The 18966-nt window shown below is 44.3% G+C and overlaps 1 protein-coding gene across 3 annotated transcripts in view; it reads right to left on the minus strand.

Moving 5' to 3' along the window:
* Positions 1-13526: 13526 nt before the first annotated feature.
* Positions 13527-18966, minus strand: part of LOC122553999 (serine/threonine-protein kinase PAK 4-like) — a 63907-nt gene continuing 58467 nt past the window's right edge. For all 3 annotated transcript variants that reach the window (XM_043698487.1, XM_043698485.1, XM_043698486.1), the window contains one exon: positions 13527-14003. In XM_043698487.1, coding sequence (XP_043554422.1) covers positions 13848-14003 — 156 coding nt within the window. In that variant the 3' untranslated portion in view covers positions 13527-13847. The remainder of the gene's footprint in view (positions 14004-18966) is intronic.

Genomic DNA, 18966 nt, shown 5'->3' on the forward strand with positions numbered 1-18966 from the left:
CTGCCTGAACCAGCAGCTGTGTAAACAGTGCTTACAATGAGTGACAGGTTACTTTCTTCTAAAATAAAACATGCAGGAATCCTCCAACAATCCTTGTTTTATTAAAACAGCCCTTTTATCACTTCAGTCCACAATCAAAACTCCTCCTTGAATTGAAGAAAGTCTGATAATTTCTCATCCCTCACACTGACTACTTTATAATCTTAAATTAATTCAATCTTTAAAGTGCTGGAGCATATTCACTGGCATTCAGCAGAATGAGGGGATCTCATAGAAACCTATAAGATTCTAACAGGACGAGATAGGAGAAAGGATGTTCCCAATGACTGAAGAGTCCGGAATCAGTGGACACAGCCTAAAGATAAAAAAGATTCATTCCTGAAGAAGGGCTTACGCCCGAAACGTCGATTCTCCTGTTCCCTGGATGCTGCCTGACCTGCTGCGCTTTTCCAGCAACACATTTTCAGCACAGTCTAAAGATACAGGGGTAGGCCATTTAGGACTGTGATAAGGAGCAATGTCTTCACCCAGACAATGGTGAGTCAATGGAATTCGTTGTCACTGAAAGCAGTTGAGGCCAAAACATTGAATGTTTTCAGGATGGAGTCAGATCCGGTTTTTAGGACTAAAGAGTTCAAAGAGTACAGGGGTGAAAGCAGGTACAGGGGAGCTGGATGATTATGTTGAATGGCGGACCAGGCTTGAAGGGCTGAATGGCCTACTCCTGGTCCTATTTTTTATGTTTCTAACTTGCTAGACCATATACAGCCAATAAAAAGGCTTTAATAGATTCTCCCAAATGTTGAGCTAGCTAATTAAATCTCACTCATTCTGTCACTAAATTTCTTTTGGAGCTAAAGCAGACATCAAATGTTTTATTCAATGTCTCATACTCTGTATTACTTTCTTTCATGTTTTGCCTTACCAGAACATCATCGGCTGCTGGACGTAAGTATATAGAACATGCTGACTTGATGGGGAGGTTCCTTAAGACTGAAGTTGTTCCTACCACCAAAGCTGCTGCTTCCTGAGCTCCCACTCTGGCCTTCCTGTGTGACCTCCACATTTATCATACTGTTGAGGTTATTGGTGAGGTCTGTGTTGGAGCTTCCATCCCTCTGGGCTATCATATCTGACTACTTTTCTGCATGTTCCCACTCCAGGGAGTTGCAGCCTCATAACTTGGCTTCAAAATCTTCCCAAATTGTTTATCCCCACCCTCAGGCTCCTTTCCTCTCTGCATCCTTGTAATCGGTGTTTTCCAAGACCATGTCACTGTAGGTAATCTTAAAAAAAGAATCCCTGCCTTCAGAGTCTCCTTTTCGAATGTTTGATTCCTAAATTCTGTCATAGAGTCAGACAACATGGAAACAGACCCTTCAGACCAATTTGTCCATGCCAATCAAGTTTCCCAATAATAATGTGGGCGGCACGGTGGCACAGTGGTTAGCACTGCTGCCTCACAGCGCCTGAGACCCGGGTTCAATTCCCGCCTCAGGCGACTGACTGTGTGGAGTTTGCACGTTCTCCCCATGTCTGCGTGGGTTTCCTCCGGGTGCTCCGGTTTCCTCCCACAGTCCAAAGATGTGCAGGGTCAGGTAAATTGGCCTTGCTAAATTACCCGTAGTGTTAGGTAAGGGGTAAATGTAGGGGTATGGGTGGGTTTCGCTTCGGCGGGTCGGTGTGGACTTGTTGGGCCGAAGGGCCTGTTTCCACACTGTAATGTAATGTAATCTAATCTAATCTAGTCCCATTTGCCTGCATATGGCCCATTTCCTTCTGAACCTTTCCCATTTATATACCTATCCAAATGTCTTTTAAATGTTGTAATTTTTCCTGCATTTACCTCCTCTTCTGGCAGTTCATTCCATACATGCACCACCCTCTGTGCAAAGATGTTGCCCTCAGGTCCCTTTTAAGCTTTTCCCCTCTCACCTTAAAATTATACCCCTAGTTTTGACCTCCCCTCATGATTTTATAAATCTCTGTAAGGTCAACCTCCTACACTCCAATTAAGAATGCCCCAGCCTATCCTGCCTCTTACGTATAACTCAAACTCTCCAGTCTCGGTAACATCCTTGTAAATCTTTTCCGCATTCCCTCCAGTTTAATAATATCCTTCATACAGCAGGGCGACCAGAACCACAGGCAGTACCCCCAAAATGGCCTCACCAATGTCTTGTACTGCCGCAACATCAATTTCTAGACTCAATGCTTTGAGCAATGAAAGCAAGTGTGCCAAATGCCTTCTTCACCCTCCCCCGCCCCATCTACCTGTGAAGCCACTTTGAAGGAACTATTTGGTGTCTTCCCTTTTCTGATGCTGTCCCTTGGACTATGTTTTAATTTCAGACCGTCACTCTGGAAGTTTGTTCCTGAGCTGTCAATATACTTTAGGTTCCAGACTCTGGGTATCTGTCCAGCTCTCGGTGTCTGTACATCCACTGTCCCTGAAACTAGATTAGATTACATTACAGTGTGGAAACAGGCCCTTCGGCCCAACAAGTCCACACCAACCCGCCGAAGCGCAACCCACCCATACCCCGACATTTACCCCTTACCTAACACTACGGGCAATTTAGCATGGCCAATTCACCTGACCTGCACATCTTTGGACAGTGGTAGGAAACCGGAGCACCCGGAGGAAACCCACGCAGACACGGGGAGAACATGCAAACTCCACACAGTCAGTCGCCTGAGGCGGGAATTAAACCCGGGTCTCAGGCGCTGTGAGGCAGCAGTGCTAACCACTGTGCCACTGTGCCGCACTATTTGCTCCTTTTTTCACTTAGTGACACTCTTCAATTCATAATGTGTTTAAACACTCCTTTATTTACATGTGCAGCTCCTGAGTTCTCAAATCCAGCTCACAGTGCAATGTCATCACATTCTCATTCTAGGCCGGTGTCTTTCTAGGACTAATGTCCCTGTCATGTGTCAGTGTGATGATATTATGGCTTTAAGAGGTGTATTTTGTCCTCATTTCTTTTTGTTTTGAAGATAGCTTTTAAGACAGAGCTATCTATTTGACTCCAATAAAGAGCTTGTGAGGCATTGTTTTTTTTTTAAAGTTGCAACAATGGAAGCAGCCTGAATGGGTGGGGTCAAGCTCTCATAGAACCAAGATTTTTAGTTTGAGCTTTTCAGTAGCAGTTGCTGGAATCTTGAAGCTAGGTTTGGAAGCTGCAGTACGTCTCTCCCTGCTTCTCTCTCTCTCTTACAGTTTTCCCTTGATGTTTTTCCTCCTGGACTGGAGAGTTACCCTGTCTATCTATTTATCTTACTGAACTTGCCTTTTGCTATTGTGTTTATGAGTAGAAAAAATGGAAGCCAGGCGAGAACAGCGAAAGGAGCTACATCAATGCCCCCACCCACCCCTTCTCGCAACCACCATCTGCCCCAAGTGTGACAGTGTTTGTGGTAGCCATATCAGTCTGTACAGCCACCTACAGACTCACCCTGAGAGTGAAACAGTGTCTTCCTCATCTCCGAGGGACTGTCTATGATGGTCACGATGATGAGCATTTAATAATCTATTATTCAGTTAAGTTTTCAATAGAGTTACGACATTCCAATTTCTTTTGTTGTATTTTAACAATTATTATGAATAAAATGTGTTTTGCTTTAACATCGTTTGACCAATCGAATTGTATCCTGAACACAACACCTTTAAAATGAGACAAAGTTAGGCTCTTCACTATCTTCTGAATATAATTTGAAGGAGTTTGGTCTGGCTCATAACAGTCAGTTACATAAAACTCATTGTCCCACACGAGAGATGTGAACCCCCAGGTGCATTGGCAAAAACCTGCCTCAGAAGAAAGCAAGACCACATTCTGTATGCCGGGACTGTACAGGCAACATCCCCGTCAATCCAGATACAAGGGAATGAAAAGGAAATGCCCCGGGAATTGAATTAATTCAACAATTAAGTGGATACTAACAAAGAGCAGCCAGTCCCTTTGTTGTTTTCTCGATGGTTCTGTGCAGACAGAAAAGTGGTAGCTGGCCCCTCTCCGCCTGACAACCCATAATGCAACTTATGCACCCTTGGATCATTTCACTGTTGTTTGCGATTCCCCAGGATATTTTGACTGATTTGTATAACAAGGTGAACTCGCAAGGAGTATGTCAAACACATTTTGATTCGCAATGATTCAGATGCAAAGTAAGCATTTGGCTTTCTTTGAATTGTAAATGTGTGAAAATTTATGTGGGAATTGATAGGTCTCAGTGATGCATGAAAGTGGATCGCTTATAAATACCAGGAAGAGTGAGGGTCCCAATACCCACCCTCCACCCCAGTGAACTTCAATACAAACCTTCATCCAGCCCGAGAAATATCCACTGACCATACTCTCTGATTCCTGTCACTCAGCCAATGTTGGATCCATGTTGTTACTGTCCCTTTTATACCATGATCTGTGACTTTACAACACGTCTGTTGTGTGATGCTGTATCAAACAGGGGATGGAGGGAAGACTGAAAGATAACTATCAGTGCCCTTGCAATTTCCACTTTCACTTCTCCCAATTTCATTGGACATCTATCATTCGGCCCCAGTGCCTTAGCAACTTTAAATACCAATAGCTTACCAAAAGCTTTGCCTTATCAATTTTAAATTCTTCTTATGACTGAGTTTCCTCCTCTGTTACTATGGCCTGGGCCCTATTCTAGGGTCTCCATGTATTGCAGGAGCCAATAGGGTTCAAAACGTTTAATCGTCTCAGGTTTCCTTTTTCACAGTGGACTATCTCTTTTGGTGTTGATTTAACAGTTTGAAGAAGTCTCTCACTGGCCTCTCCAAATCTAACCCATCTCCAAAGGAGCAGGACAACACCTATCCCCAAACCAACAGTATCAATAGTAACCACCATGAATGGTTCATATAAATTCAGGGCACTCAGCCTGGTTCGTTGAGTAAGAAGCTTTCAGTCTCTTAAAAGATGCTGGCCATCTCCTGACCACACTATCTTAGTATTTTTTTTTCTCTAACAAGTCCATCGGTGGAGTGGCTACAAAGCTAACATTCAGTACCAACTTATCACACTTCTCCAAAAGCATCATCATTCCTAATTTAGTGCTGATCCAGCAACACCCATCCCTGACCCTATGTTTGCCCTCAGTTTTTCCCACTCGCCTTTGGCAAGGTTTATCGCTGAATCAGCTGACTATAATCTTTCAGAAAAGCCTTCCAGCTGAATTACACAATTGGGAACACCTGCTACTATTTGTTCCATTAGCCTCTGGAAAGTCGTTGGAAAATTTCTTCGTCTGAAAAGCATAACGTGGCTTTGGAAAAGACTGCCTGGGGAGACCAAGGCCAAGACTTCTTTAGCTTGGAGTGTTAAGGGAGCCTGTCAGTATCTCTTGAGAAAATCTATTTTAGTTATAAATATGGCCCTTCCTACCCCTTCAGTATATTCTTCCAGCTGAAGAATTGTGTTGGGGTCTACTCTGGTTATTAATATGCCCTCTCCATGTAACAAGCAGGACTTGGGAAAACCATCAGCTTTATGTCCAAGCATTCTAGGTGTTTAGGCTGCATTCCATTGGGTTGTTTTCCAGTGTGTATAGGAATATCTGCACTTTTCGTGGAGCTAAATATTAAGGATGCTGTTTCGTAAGTGGATTGTCTTACATCCACATAATGTATGGTTGAAGTTATACATCCTACTTTGTCCTGGCAGTTTACTCTCAATGATACCTACAGTTCCATCAGGTCACCTTTCTGTTCTGTAATTTGATGTTCCTGGATCATGGAGCAGCTCCCGGAACACAACGATGTCATCTAACCTAGAAGGACCCCCACCACCCTCCAACCGCGGCCGAGCTACGAAAACCTTCCCCTTGATTAGTTTCAGAGGACCCCACTCCAGAATCTAATTCAAATGGACTGAAAAGGGGTACCCTTGTTGAGTGAACCCTGGGTTGTAAACCAGAGAAATACTGGCCCTTTACCCCATGGCCTGATCATCAGATTGAAGTCTGATAGTAACACTTTAAAGTCCCTTCTGACTGTGGGTGTAGCACCATCAAAACTGGAACAAGAGGAGGCCATTCAGCCCTTTGAGAAAGTGAGGACTCAAGAGTTGAGAGTGTGGTGCTGGAAAAGCACAGCAGGTCAGGCAGCATTCAAGGAGTAGGAGAATCGACGTTTCGGGAATAATTCCTATTTGGTCTCTTCCCTTTTAAAAGGGATTCTCCTGCTCCATGGTTGCTCTCTGACCTGCTGTGCCTTTTCAGGACCACACATTCAGCCCTTTGGGGCTGTGCTTCCATTCAGTACGGCCACGGCTGATTCTTTATCTCACTGCCATATTCCCGCTTTCGCCCCCTTGGTGCCTTGAAATTCGATACCTATCTCTTTCTTGAATAGTGATTTGGCCTCCACAGTCTTCAGTGGTAGAGAATTCTGCAGGTTCACTACAACCTGAATGAAGGCATTTTTTTTCTCATCTCAATCCTAAAAGGTCGACCCCATATCCTGAGACTGTATCTCCTGGCTCTAGACTCCCCAGCCAGGGAAAGCATCCTTCCTGTATCGAGTCTGTTCATCCCTGATTGCCTATATTTCAATCGGATCCCACTCATCCTTCTAAATGCCAGTGAATGTAGGCCCAGTCCAACCAATCTACCCTTAGAAGATAGTTATTGGGGATAGGATGGTATGGTGGCTCAGTGGTTAGCACAGCTGCCTCACAGTGTCAGGGACCCAGGTTCAATTCTGCCCTTGGGCAACTGTCTGTGTGGAATTTGCATATTCTCCCCATGTCTGCGTGGGTTTCTTCCAGGTGTTCTGCTTTCCTCTCACAGTCCTAAGATGTGCAGGTTAAGTGCTAAATTACCCTGTAGGGTGCAGGGATGTGTGGGTTCGTCATGGGAAGTTCAGGGTTGTGGAGAGGTCTGGTTGGGATGCTCTTTGGAGGGTTGGTATGGGTCCACTGTCCTGTTTCCACACTATGACCCCTGCTATCACCCAAGTGAACCTCCACTGCATTCCTTCCATGGCAAGTTTTGTTTTAGTGTATCACATACAGTTTTAGTTTCCCTACCTATCTGTGGTCTTACCTGCAGTAAGTCATCCTTGCTTAGTAACTCAAATAATCTTATGCCTTCTGAATTGCCTGCTACTAGGATTTGATTGGGTGTTATCCAGATTACCCATAACTTTCTGGAAAACAATAGATTAGATTAGATTAGATTAGATTAGATTACTTACAGTGTGGAAACAGGCCCTTTGGCCCAACAAGTCCACACCGACCCGCCAAAGCGCAACCCACCCATTCCCCTACATTTACCCCTTACCTAACACTACGGGCAATTTAGCATGGCCAATTCACCTGACATAAAAATAGGCATGTAATGGGTTAACTTCTCAACTGCCTTGGCAGTAATGATTCTCATCCCAGAGAGTGGCCTCTCTGAGAACCAGAAAACTCGTCCAGGGCCCCACACACTCTACCAATTCATGACTAAGCAGTTTCCCAGAAGGTTGTATTGGAATCAGGGCTGCAGGTTTTATTGCAGTTCAGGACTTTCCCACAATCTGGCAATGTGTGACACTTCTTACAGAACTGTGCTACATTCTTGTAGAGACATGGCCCACTCCACTAGAAGCTAGAACAAAGTTTGAATTTAAAATGGTCAGTTTAATCGCCAATTATCAATAGTTTTGTATAGATATTTATGACTGTACAAAGCTCAGTGTCAGAAACAAGGGAGCTGAATTCCTGTAATAACAAATAATGAATTAGCTTATTAAAGACAACATTTATTCAAACCAAGACTATTACCAAAAGATTTAAACTGTGCAAATATATACAATTAGTCTTGAAAAGTCACATTCACACAATTTCCAAAGCTGAAACAAAACTTTGTTGACTTTGGACAAATAACAGTTAAATCTATGGGGGGGGGGGGGGGGGGGGGGAGAAAAAAACTAAAGTGACGTGTTGTCCAAACGTTGGCTTGGAGTAAAGTCACTTTGCATGCAGGCTGCTGGCAGTGAGGTGTGTTCCTGTATCAGTTACAGCTGGTTGAAGAAGCTTTTCTGGAGACAGCGATAGTAGGTTTGGAATTCTCATTTAGGAACATTCCATATTTGGTGGTAAGACTTTTCCATTTGGTTTACAACTCATATCCATTGATGAAAATGATTTCAGAGAAAGTGGTAGGAGGATTATTGCTTCAGGCTGACTTTACATTCAAATCTAATACCTTTTCCAATTACAAACTGGGTCATGTAAACTTGCTCCAAAAATGGTGTCTCCATCCAAGCAATTTGTTTCTTGTACATATGACATAAATGCTGCTGTATTTTGCTTTGCAAAGTTTTCTTTTTGTAAAGTCCAAGATATTTATGTGTCCAGTCAATGATATTATAAATTAATATTTTGCATAACTGCATCTTCAGAAAGGAGTTGAAAATAAAAATAAACAAAGGAAGAACAACTAAATGTCACATCAAAGCAAAATACTGTGGACACTGGCAATCTGAAATAAAAACAAAAAGTGCTGGAGAAACTCAGTTAACATTTTGAGCCAGGTATGACTCTTCTTCCGAACAAATAAATCTTTATTTTAGCTGGAGGAGTGTAGGGAGTGTAAAATGTTGCACCCCTTCAATTCTTTCATAGAAAGATGTCAGAGGTAGGAGACAGCAAATTGGAGGTGACTGGATAGTAGATCAGTGACTGACCTGTGTGCAGAGTCCCCTTTGAAAATGGAAAGGGGAGGAGGGGGAGATGTGTTTGGCAGCACGATCATGTTAGAGGTGGTGGGAACTGGTGGAGGATGAGTATGAAGGTTGCTGGGTTGGATCAAAGGGGAGTCACTATGATGATTCTGGGAGAAAGGGGAAGGGGTGACAGCAGATGGTGAAAAAGAGACGGATACAATCGAGGCTCTGTTAACTATTAGTGGGGAGGAAATCCTCAGTTGATGAAAAAGAAAAGAAACATATCTGAAGCACTAATACCAGAAATTACGGAGCTTGAGAAATGGAAAATTGAGATTGGCTCTTTATAGGGACTGCAATCAAACCAGAAATGCGGAGTGGATGATCCATCTTGGCCTAATCCTAGGGCCTGTCTTCTATCGGAATGACTCAGGTGATATGAAGAAACAGGTGAGTATATTGGATCAAGCAAAGGCAAAAGACCCTTCTTGTTACCCTTAGGATGTGAGCTCCACTGGCAAAGGTTGCCCTCCCCTAGTTGCCCTGGGGTAGTAACCATTATCACTATGGGTCAGGAGTGACAATATAGGCCAGACTTGAAAAGGACAGCAGTATTGTTTTTGGGAGGCAGCTGTAAACCAGATAGATTTTTACATCGATCATTATTAATAAAATCATTCAATCCCTACAGTGTGGAAGCAGGCCTTTCAGCCCATTGAGTCCGCACCAAACCTCCAAAGAGTATTCTACCCAGACCCACCCAATCCCTGTATTTCCCGTGGCTAACCCATCTAGCCTGCACACCCCTGGACACTACGGGATAATTTAGAATGGCCAATCCACATAACCTACACATCTTTGTGGGTGGCACGGTGGCACAGTGGTTAGCACTGCTGCCTCACAGCGCCTGAGACCCGGGTTCATTTCCCGCCTCAGGCGACTGACTGTGTGGAGTTTGCACGTTCTCCCCGTGTCTGCGTGGGTTTCCTCCGGGTGCTCCGGTTTCCTCCCACAGTCCAAAAAGATGTGCAGGGTCAGGTGAATTGGCCATGCTAAATTGCCCGTAGTGTTAGGTAAGGGGTAAATGTAGGGGTATGGGTGGGTTTCGCTTCGGCGGGTCGGTGTGGACTTGTTGGGCCGAAGGGCCTGTTTCCACACTGTAATGTAATGTAATCTAATCTAATCTAATGTAATCTAATCTTTGGATTGTGGGAGGAAATCGGAACACCCGGAGGAAACCCACGCAGACATGGGGAGAACGTGCAAACTTCACAGAGAGTGTCACCTGAGGATGGAATCGGACCTAGGTCCCTGGCACTGTGAGGCAGCAGTGCTAACTACTTTGCAACCGTGCTGCCCATAATTAATGAGGAAAGCGTTTTATTCCAGATTTAATTTTACAAGTTGACTTAAAATACCACCCACCCCCTGAAATGTCATGGTGGGATCGGAATGCACGTCACCAGAACATTAGTCCCGGCCTCTAGATTACATTCCCCCAGCACTGTTATTACGAAGCCACCAATCCTCCTGACAACATTACAGCAATAGTTCTGAAGACTTGTGCTCCAGAACTTGCCACTCCCCTAACCAAGCTGTTCCATTACAGTTACAACACTGGCATCTATTTGACAATGTGGAAAATTGCCCAGGTATGTCCTGTATACTAAAAAGCAGGAAAGATTCAACGTGGCCAATTGCTGCCACATCAGTGATGTGATTGAAGATATCATCAATGGTGCTATCAAGCAGTAACCTGCTCATCAATAACCTGCTCAGTGATGCCCAGTTTGGACAGATGTCAATGTTGTTGCTGCAATGGAATAGCTCAGCAAGTGGTCAGGTTAGTTCTGGGGCACCAACAATGTTGTATTTCTGTTGCTATTGCTTTCTAGCTTTGAGAATCCACTCTCATTCTGTGCTCAACTGCGGTCTAATATCCCAGCAATGCTTCACAGACGGGATGGAGAACCAAAGGATTTCAGGGAATTGAAGAAGGAAGCAACAGCGACATGACAAAGTATTGCAGAAAATGATTGGGATGTGTGACCTGAGAATGTGGCGGAGATGAACACAATCATAGCTTTCAGGAGGGAGTTGGATTGTTATCTGAAAAGGAAGAATGTGCAGGACTTTGGGGAGAAGGGGGATGGAATACGGTGAATTGTTTGTTCACGGGCCAGAATGCCTTCCTCCTGTCCTGTTATCATTCTGTAGTTAAATCAACATACTTACTTACAATGAAATGGAAAGATCGAAGGTGTTTAACAAATACAGCAAGTGAAGTGGATCAAAAAGAATGGGAATAAAATGAATTGAGGAGATCCGACCCTTTGCAAATGGTTTGGTTCTAGAGGAAACGTCTCTGGTTTCCACAGTCTGGGTTTTTGGTCAAGGAAAGTCAGCTTTATGTTCTATGGTATTATAATGTTATACCGTGTAATAATGCTATATGGTGTTACAGTGGTACATGTTACAGTGTTATCTGGTTTTACAGTGTTAACTGGCATACTGTGCTATCTGTGTTGCAGTGTTACCATATTATCTAGTCTTACAGTATTATCTGGTGTTCCTGCATTACCTGGTGTTCATGTAATATGGTTTTACAGTATTATCAGGAGTTAGTGTGATATGGTGTGGCAGTATTATCTAGTGTTACAGTATGATCTGGTATGACAGTATTACCTGGTGTTACAATGTGATCTGTGTTACAGTATGATCTGGTGTTACAGTATTACCTGGTATTACAGTGTTACGTGGTATTACAGTGTTACCTGATGTTACAGTATGATTGGGTGTTACAGTATTACCTGGTGTTACAGTATGATCTGGTATGACAGTATTACCTGGTGTTACAATGTGATCTGGTGTTACAGTATGATCTGGTGTTACAGTATTACCTGGTATTGCAGTGTTACGTGGTATTACAGTGTTACCTGATGTTACAGTATGATCTGATGTTACAGTATTACCTGGTATTACAGTATTACTTGGTATTACAGTGTTACCTGATGTTACAGTATGATTGGGTGTTACAGTATTACCTGGTGTTACAGTATGATCTGGTGTTACAGTATTACCTGGTGTTACAGTGTGATCTGGTGTTACAGTGTGATCTGCTATTACAGTGTTACATGGTATTACAGTATGATCGGGTGTTACAGTATTACCTGGTTATTACAGTGTTACCTGATGTTACAGTATGATCAGGTGTTACAGTATGATCTGATATTACAGTATGATCTGGTGTTACAATGTGACCGGGTGTTACAGTGTTATCTGGTCTTACAGTATTACCGTATGATCTGGTATTACAGTGGCGTTACAGTGTTACAGCACTGTTGTGGGTAGAGATGTCACACTTGACCTAACACTGAACAAACTGACAGATTTTCTGAAATCATCCAAAACATCACAGCGCTCTCATTTCAACCCCTTAATTCTTCCAATCAGGTTCAACAATGAGTTTATCATTTCATTTCTATCACATCATGGGCTGTGAAGGTTTGCTAACACTTTGCAATCTAAACAGAGATTCTTTTTTTAAATCGGTCTATGGAACACCGTGCACTGTTGGTGTACACAATACAGCTTTACACAGTCCACACGTTACAAGCAATCAGAAAATACAACATAGTCACACAAAATACCCCCAGCTTAGTCCTTTCCAGATCAGAGGTCACATAGTGCTGCCTGCCCTTTTAAATATGTAAACACAATGATTCATTTTTTGTGACAAATGAAATTTGAAGCCAGGCTGGTGAACCATCTGCAATGGCTTGGTGTGTTCACCTCTGGGAGATACTGACCCATCACTGCAACTAGAATGGATACTTTGGACAGCATACGTTTTAAACAGAAACACAATTGCGAGACCGGCTTGTATCAGGAATACAGGATAGATACAAATTCATCATCTGCATCACCAGCCCCAGAGTGTAGAATCTCCTATCGATTTCAAGATAATGTGTCAAAACAAGATTCTGGGTGATGTGTCGAGAATAGGAATAAATGCAGTTCTTGCAGAAGGCAGCGAGCATGTAATATATGCCCCTGCATTATATATGGGGCCTTCTCATACAGTCATGTCTGTCAATGGATCACAGTACTTAGGAACCTCTAGAATTGAAGGTCCTTGTAACAATTTATTGAGGTCAGAAAGAGTAGATATAAGCTGAGAGAAGGTGTGGAGATCTAGCTATACACTGCCACCTACTGGAAAAGTCAATAACACACAGAGGTACCAAAGAGAACCGACAATGGCACCACACTGTTTGCAAGCCGATCCGTGTGACAAAAAGACAGTGTGTGTGGAACTGTATCCCACTGAGAGTCAGTGTGAGTGTGTGGGAGCTGTACCACAGTGAGTCAGTGTGTGAATGGGACTGTGTCCCAGTGACAGCCAGTGTGTATATGGGACTGTGTACTAGTGAGAGGCAGTGTGTGTATGGGACTGTGTCCCAGTGAGAGTCAGTGCGTATATGGGACTGTGTACTAGTGAGAGGCAGTGTGTGAATGGGACTGTGTCCCAGTGAGAGTCAGCCTGTATATGGGACTGTGCCCCAGTGAGAGTTAGTGTGTGAATGGGACTGTGTGCCAGTGAGAGTCAGTCTGTATATGGGACTGTGTCCCAGTGAGAGTTAGTGTGTGAATGGGACTGTGTGCCAGTGAGAGTCAGTCTGTATATGGGACTGTGCCCCAGTGAGAGTCAGTGCGTATATGGGACTGTGCCCCAGTGAGAGTCAGTCTGTATATGGGACTGTGCCCCAGTGAGAGTTAGTGTGTATATGGGACTGAGTCCCAGTGAGAGTCAGTGCGTATATGGGACTGTGCCCCAGTGAGAGTCAGTCTGTATATGGGACTGTGCCCCAGTGAGAGTCAGTCTGTATATGGGACTGTGTCCCAGTGAGAGTCAGTGTGTATATGGGACTGTGTCCCAGTGAGAGGCAGTGTGTGAATGGGAATGTGCCCCAGTGAGAGTCAGTCTGTATATGGGACTGTGTGCCAGTGAGAGTCAGTCTGTATATGGGACTGTGTACTAGTGAGAGTCAGTATTTGTGGGTCCAGCCTCCATCTCTTCTTTTGGTACAAACCTTGCACCCGGAGCATTGACCTTCTGAGGACAGAGTGACACATTCCCATGGAACTGTGAAGTCTTCCAGCATCTTCATCGCAGGCTGCAGCCCTGGATCAAGGAGATGAGGCAGTCTGGAGAACCAGCCTGGAGCAGAAACGGGTGTTCGAGCAGCTTAATGGACGTGGCTCTCTCTATCACGTCGTGGACAAGCATGCGGCTGATGAAGTCCCTGAGAATCGGGGAGACCTGCAGGAGAAGAAACATCAGGAAGCAGTTAATGAGCAATCGGAGCAGAGGGGAGCAGCGGCCCAGTTGGAATTCCCTACCGTATTGACTTCACAGAGGCACCACCCACACAGGCATCACACATGTGTTTGAGGAGAGCAGAGCTAATTCCCACCTGGGGCTCAGGAGGGAAAACTGGGTGGCCGGGGTTTTGGTGATTATCAGTTGAGGGGTGACCTGCAGGCACTGAGAGTGGTGGGGGTGGAGGTGGGGGGGTTGTGGAACAGTAGGAATCCGCAAAGAAATGGACAAGGACAAACAGAACAGCCAATGGTCTCTTGGTCTGAGAACAGAGGAGGAGGCCATTGACCTCTTTGACACCATTCAACAAGATCATAGATAATCTTCTAAACCATTTCTCTCACTATCCCTGTATACCTTGACGCGTTTAATATGTGAAAAAATCTATCAATCTCAGTCTTGAATATATTCAATGACGAAGCTTCCAAGGTCTCTGGTGTGGAGTATCCCATAGTATCAGCTCCACTGAGTGAAGAAATTCCTCCTCAGCTCTGTCCCAAAGACCCCTTACTTTGAAAGCCCCCTGATTCTAGATCCTAGCCAGGGGAAATATTCTTCATGGATCCTCGTGTTTTTACATTTGAAGGAAATCACTTCCCATTCATCGTCTTGAGCTTGATGTCAGTGGTAGGGAAGCGACTGGAGAAGATACTAAGGGATAGGATTATACCCATTTGGAAGAAAATGGGCTTATCAATGATAAGGAGGATAGTTTTGTGCAGGGAAGGTCATGTCTTACAAACCTAATAGAATTCTTTGAAGAGGTGACAAAGTTGATTGATGACGGAAGGGATGTGGATGTCATAAACATGGACTTCAGTATGGCGTTTGATAAGGTTCCCCATGGTAGGCTGATGAAGAAGGTGAAGTCACATGGGGCCCAGGGTGTTCTCGCTGGATGGATAGAGAACTGGTTGGGCAACTGGAGACAGAGCGTAGTAGTGGAAGGGTGCTTCTCAAAATGGAGACCTGTGACCAGTGGTGTCCCACAGGGATCCATGTTGGGACCAGTGTTGTTTGTGATATACATAAATGATTTGGAGGAAAGTGTAGGTTGCCTCATTAGCAAGTTTGCAGATGTCACTAAGATTGATGAGTAGCAGATAGTGAAGGCATCTGTCAGAGAATACAACAGAATATAGATAGATTGGAGAGTTGGGCAGAGAAATGGCAGAAGGAGTTCAATCCGGACAAATACAAGGTGATGCATTTTGGAAGATTCAATTCCAGAGTGAACTATACAGTAAATGGAAATGTCCTGGGGAAAATTGGTAAAGAGATCGGGGTGTTCAGATCGATTGCTCCCTGAAGGTGGCAACTCAGGTCAGTAGAGTGGTCAAGAAGGCATACTGCAGGCTTTCCTTCATTGGATGGGGTATTGAGTACAAGAGTTAGCAGGTCATGTTACAATTGTTTAAGACTTTGGTTCGGCCACATTTGGAATACTGAGTACAGTTCTGGTCGCCACATGACCAAAAGGATGTCGATGCTTTGGAGAGGGTGCCGAGGAGGTTCACTACGATGCTGCCTGGTATGGAGGGTGCTTGCTATGAGGGGAGGTTGAGTGGATTAGGATTATTTTCATTGGAAAGAAGGAGATTGAGGGAGTACCTAAATGAGGCCTACAAATTCATGAGAGGTGTATTTAGGGTGGATAGCAAGAAACTTTTTCCCACAGTGGAGGACTCAATTATTAGGGGTCATGAGTTCAAAGTGAGAGGGGAACAGTTTAGGGGAGATATACTTGGAAAATTCTTTACGAGGAGGGTGGTGCTGCCTGGAATGTGTTGCCAGCAGAGGTGGTAGAGGCAGGAACGATAGCATAATTTAAGATGAATCTAGTCAGATACATGAATGGGCAGGGAGCAAAGGGACACAGGCAGCAGGTTTAGATAGAGGATCGGCGCAGGCTTGGAGGGCTGAAGGGCCTGTTCCTGTTCTTTGTTCTAAACTCCAGAGAATATACTACCGGTCTATTTCATCTTGCTCTTTGGATGATCTCTCCATCCAAGGAGTTAGTTCAATGAAGCTTTGCTGCACTCTTTCCATGACCACTATTTCTTTCCTGAGGTAAGGAGATATGGGTTGCACGGTAGCTCAGTGGTTAGCAGTGCTGCCACACAGTGCCAGGAACATTCTTCCTGTGTTAGTGCAGGTTTCCTCCAGGTGCTTCAGTTTTCTCCCACAGTCCAAAGATGTGCAGGTTAGGTAGATTGGCCTTGGGAAATGTGGGGTGAGAGGGATGGGGTGGGTCTGGGAGGGATACTCTGTGGAGAGTCCCTGTGAACTTGATGTTCGAATGGGCTGCTTCCACACTGTGATGATTCAATGCAAAAGTGCACACAATATTCCAAGTGTGGTTTCACTAAGGTGCTATTTAATTGCAATAAGATACCTTTGTTCCCACACTTAAATCCTCTAAAATAAAGACCAGTATGTTACCTCCCATCTCAGTGACAACGTACCTGAGGTTTTGCCACTTGTTCGGTGGTGGGGGGGGAAGACATTGGAAGGAGTCGGGGCAGTTTTGGAACAAAGATGAACAGCATACTGGAAATATTTTATTGGGACAAAAGCACCAAAGGTGAAGGATGATTAACAGATTGGCAATCTCGTAGAAAGTGGAGGTTAGGATATTGGCTAGGAATATGCAGGGAGACCACAATGTGACTTGATAAGGACTGGCACATCACTGTATGCACACAAATGCTGCAGTACGGTAGATTGTAGATGTAATGGGACTCCTTACATTCTGTACTGAAGGAAGCGTAATGTCCAATCTGAACGGCAATGCATGTAATGTATTCCCATCACCCAGGCCAGCACTCTCTGAATATCCTGTAAAATACCACGTGTACACAATCTGGGCAAATCAGAACAGCCAGTTAAACCCTAGTAGCAAGCTCAGTATTGACTGCCCCAAACAGTACCTGTTCCACAGGGTGTGCCTCTGTGAGAAATTCCTTCTGATGCTTTAGCTCCATGTATCTTGTGGAATTTGTGTCCCAGAGTCACTATGTGTGGCACTGTACAGCACTCAGTACAAATGCCCCTGATCTAGCCCAGTCTGGTACAGTGAGTGTGGACTCCGTGTGCAGACATAGTCTGGAACAGTGACTGGGGTAGAACATAGACAGAGCATAGAAAATACAGCACAGAACAGGCCCTTTGGCCCATGATGTTGTGCCGAGGTCTAATCCTAATGTGAAATATAGTAACTTAACCTATGCACCCCTCAACTCACTGCTATCCATGTGCATGTCCAGCAATCGCTTAAATGTCCCCAATGACTCTGCTTCCACCACCACAGCTGGTAACGCATTCCATGCATTCACAACTCTCTGTGTAAAGAACCTATCTCTGACATCTCCTTTATACCTTCCTCCTAATATCTTCAAACTATGACTCCTCATACCAGTCAAACCTGCCCTGGGGAAAAGTCTCTGGCCATTGACTCTATCTATTTCACTCATTATCTTGTATACCTCAATCAGGTCTCCTCTCTTCCTCCTTCTCTCCAGAGAGAAAAGTCCGAGCTTATTCAACCTTTCTTCATAAGACAAGCCCTTCAGGCCAGGCAGCATCCTGGTAAACCTTTCTTTGCACCCTCTCCAAAGCCTCTGTATCTTTCTTATAATAAGGCGACCAGAACTGGACATTGTATTCCAAGTGTGGTCTCACCAATAAGACAAGCCCTTCAGGCCAGGCAGCATCCTGGTAAACCTTTCTTTGCACCCTCTCCAAAGCCTCTGTATCTTTCCTATAATAAGGCGACCAGAACTGGACATTGTATTCCAAGTGTGGTCTCACTTGTAGAGCTGTAGCAAAACCTCGCAGCTCTTAAACCCGATCCCCCTGTTAATGAAGGCCAAAACACCATATGCTTTCTTAACAACCAATATCTTGTATCTATGTACTTGCACACCCAGATCCCTCTGTTCCTCCACATTGCCAAGAAAAATGCATCACTTTGCATTTATCCAGGTTGAACTCCATCTGCCATTTCTCAGCACAGCTCTGCATCCTGTCTATGTCGCACTGCAGCCTGCAGTAGCCCTCTACTCTATCGATGACACCTCCAACCTTTGTGTCATCTGCAAATTTACTAACCCACCCCTTAACGTCCTCATCCAAGTCATTTATGAAACCTACAAACAGCAGAGGCCTAAGTACAGAGCCCTGTGGGACCCCACTCAACACTGACCTCCAGGCAGAATACTTTCCATCTACAACCACTCTCTGCCTTCTGTCAGCCAGCCAATTCTGAATCCAGATAGCCAAATCTCACTGTATCCCATACTTCCTGACTTTATGAATGAGTCTACCATGGGGAACCTTTTCAAGTGCCTTGCTGAAGTCTATATACACCACATCAACTGCTCGACCTTCGTCGACCTGTCTTGTCATCTCCTCAAAGAACTCAGTAAGATTTGTGAGACATGACCTGCCCCTCACAAAGCAATGCTGACTGCCTCTAATCACACTATGCTTTGCCAAATAGTTATAAATCCTATCCCTCAGAATTCTTTCCAAAACTTTGCTGACCACAGACATAAGACTGACATTTTGCTGACCACAGACATAGAACAGTGAATTCCAAGCTTCTTTGTTGAAAGCACTGTCCACTGTTTTTAGATAATAGCTCCCTCCAACCCCTACCTAAAGAATAATACTAAGTATTTAAATCTGCTGCTATCAAATTTCTAAATTATCTAGTAGAAGAATATTTAAAATCTTATCAATTTTCTACATATTAGGAAACAGTGTCACTTGTGCATTCAGCTGGATGTAGTGAGTCAGAGATGAAAGTAATGATTGAGACGGACTGAGACACATATCTCTTGTTGTGTGATCCACAGTTTGGGTATGAAAGGAGGGTCTCGTTGTGCGGGATGAGGCTGCA

The sequence above is a fragment of the Chiloscyllium plagiosum genome, chromosome 10 (genome assembly GCF_004010195.1).
Source record: "Chiloscyllium plagiosum isolate BGI_BamShark_2017 chromosome 10, ASM401019v2, whole genome shotgun sequence".
Taxonomy (NCBI): domain Eukaryota; kingdom Metazoa; phylum Chordata; class Chondrichthyes; order Orectolobiformes; family Hemiscylliidae; genus Chiloscyllium; species Chiloscyllium plagiosum.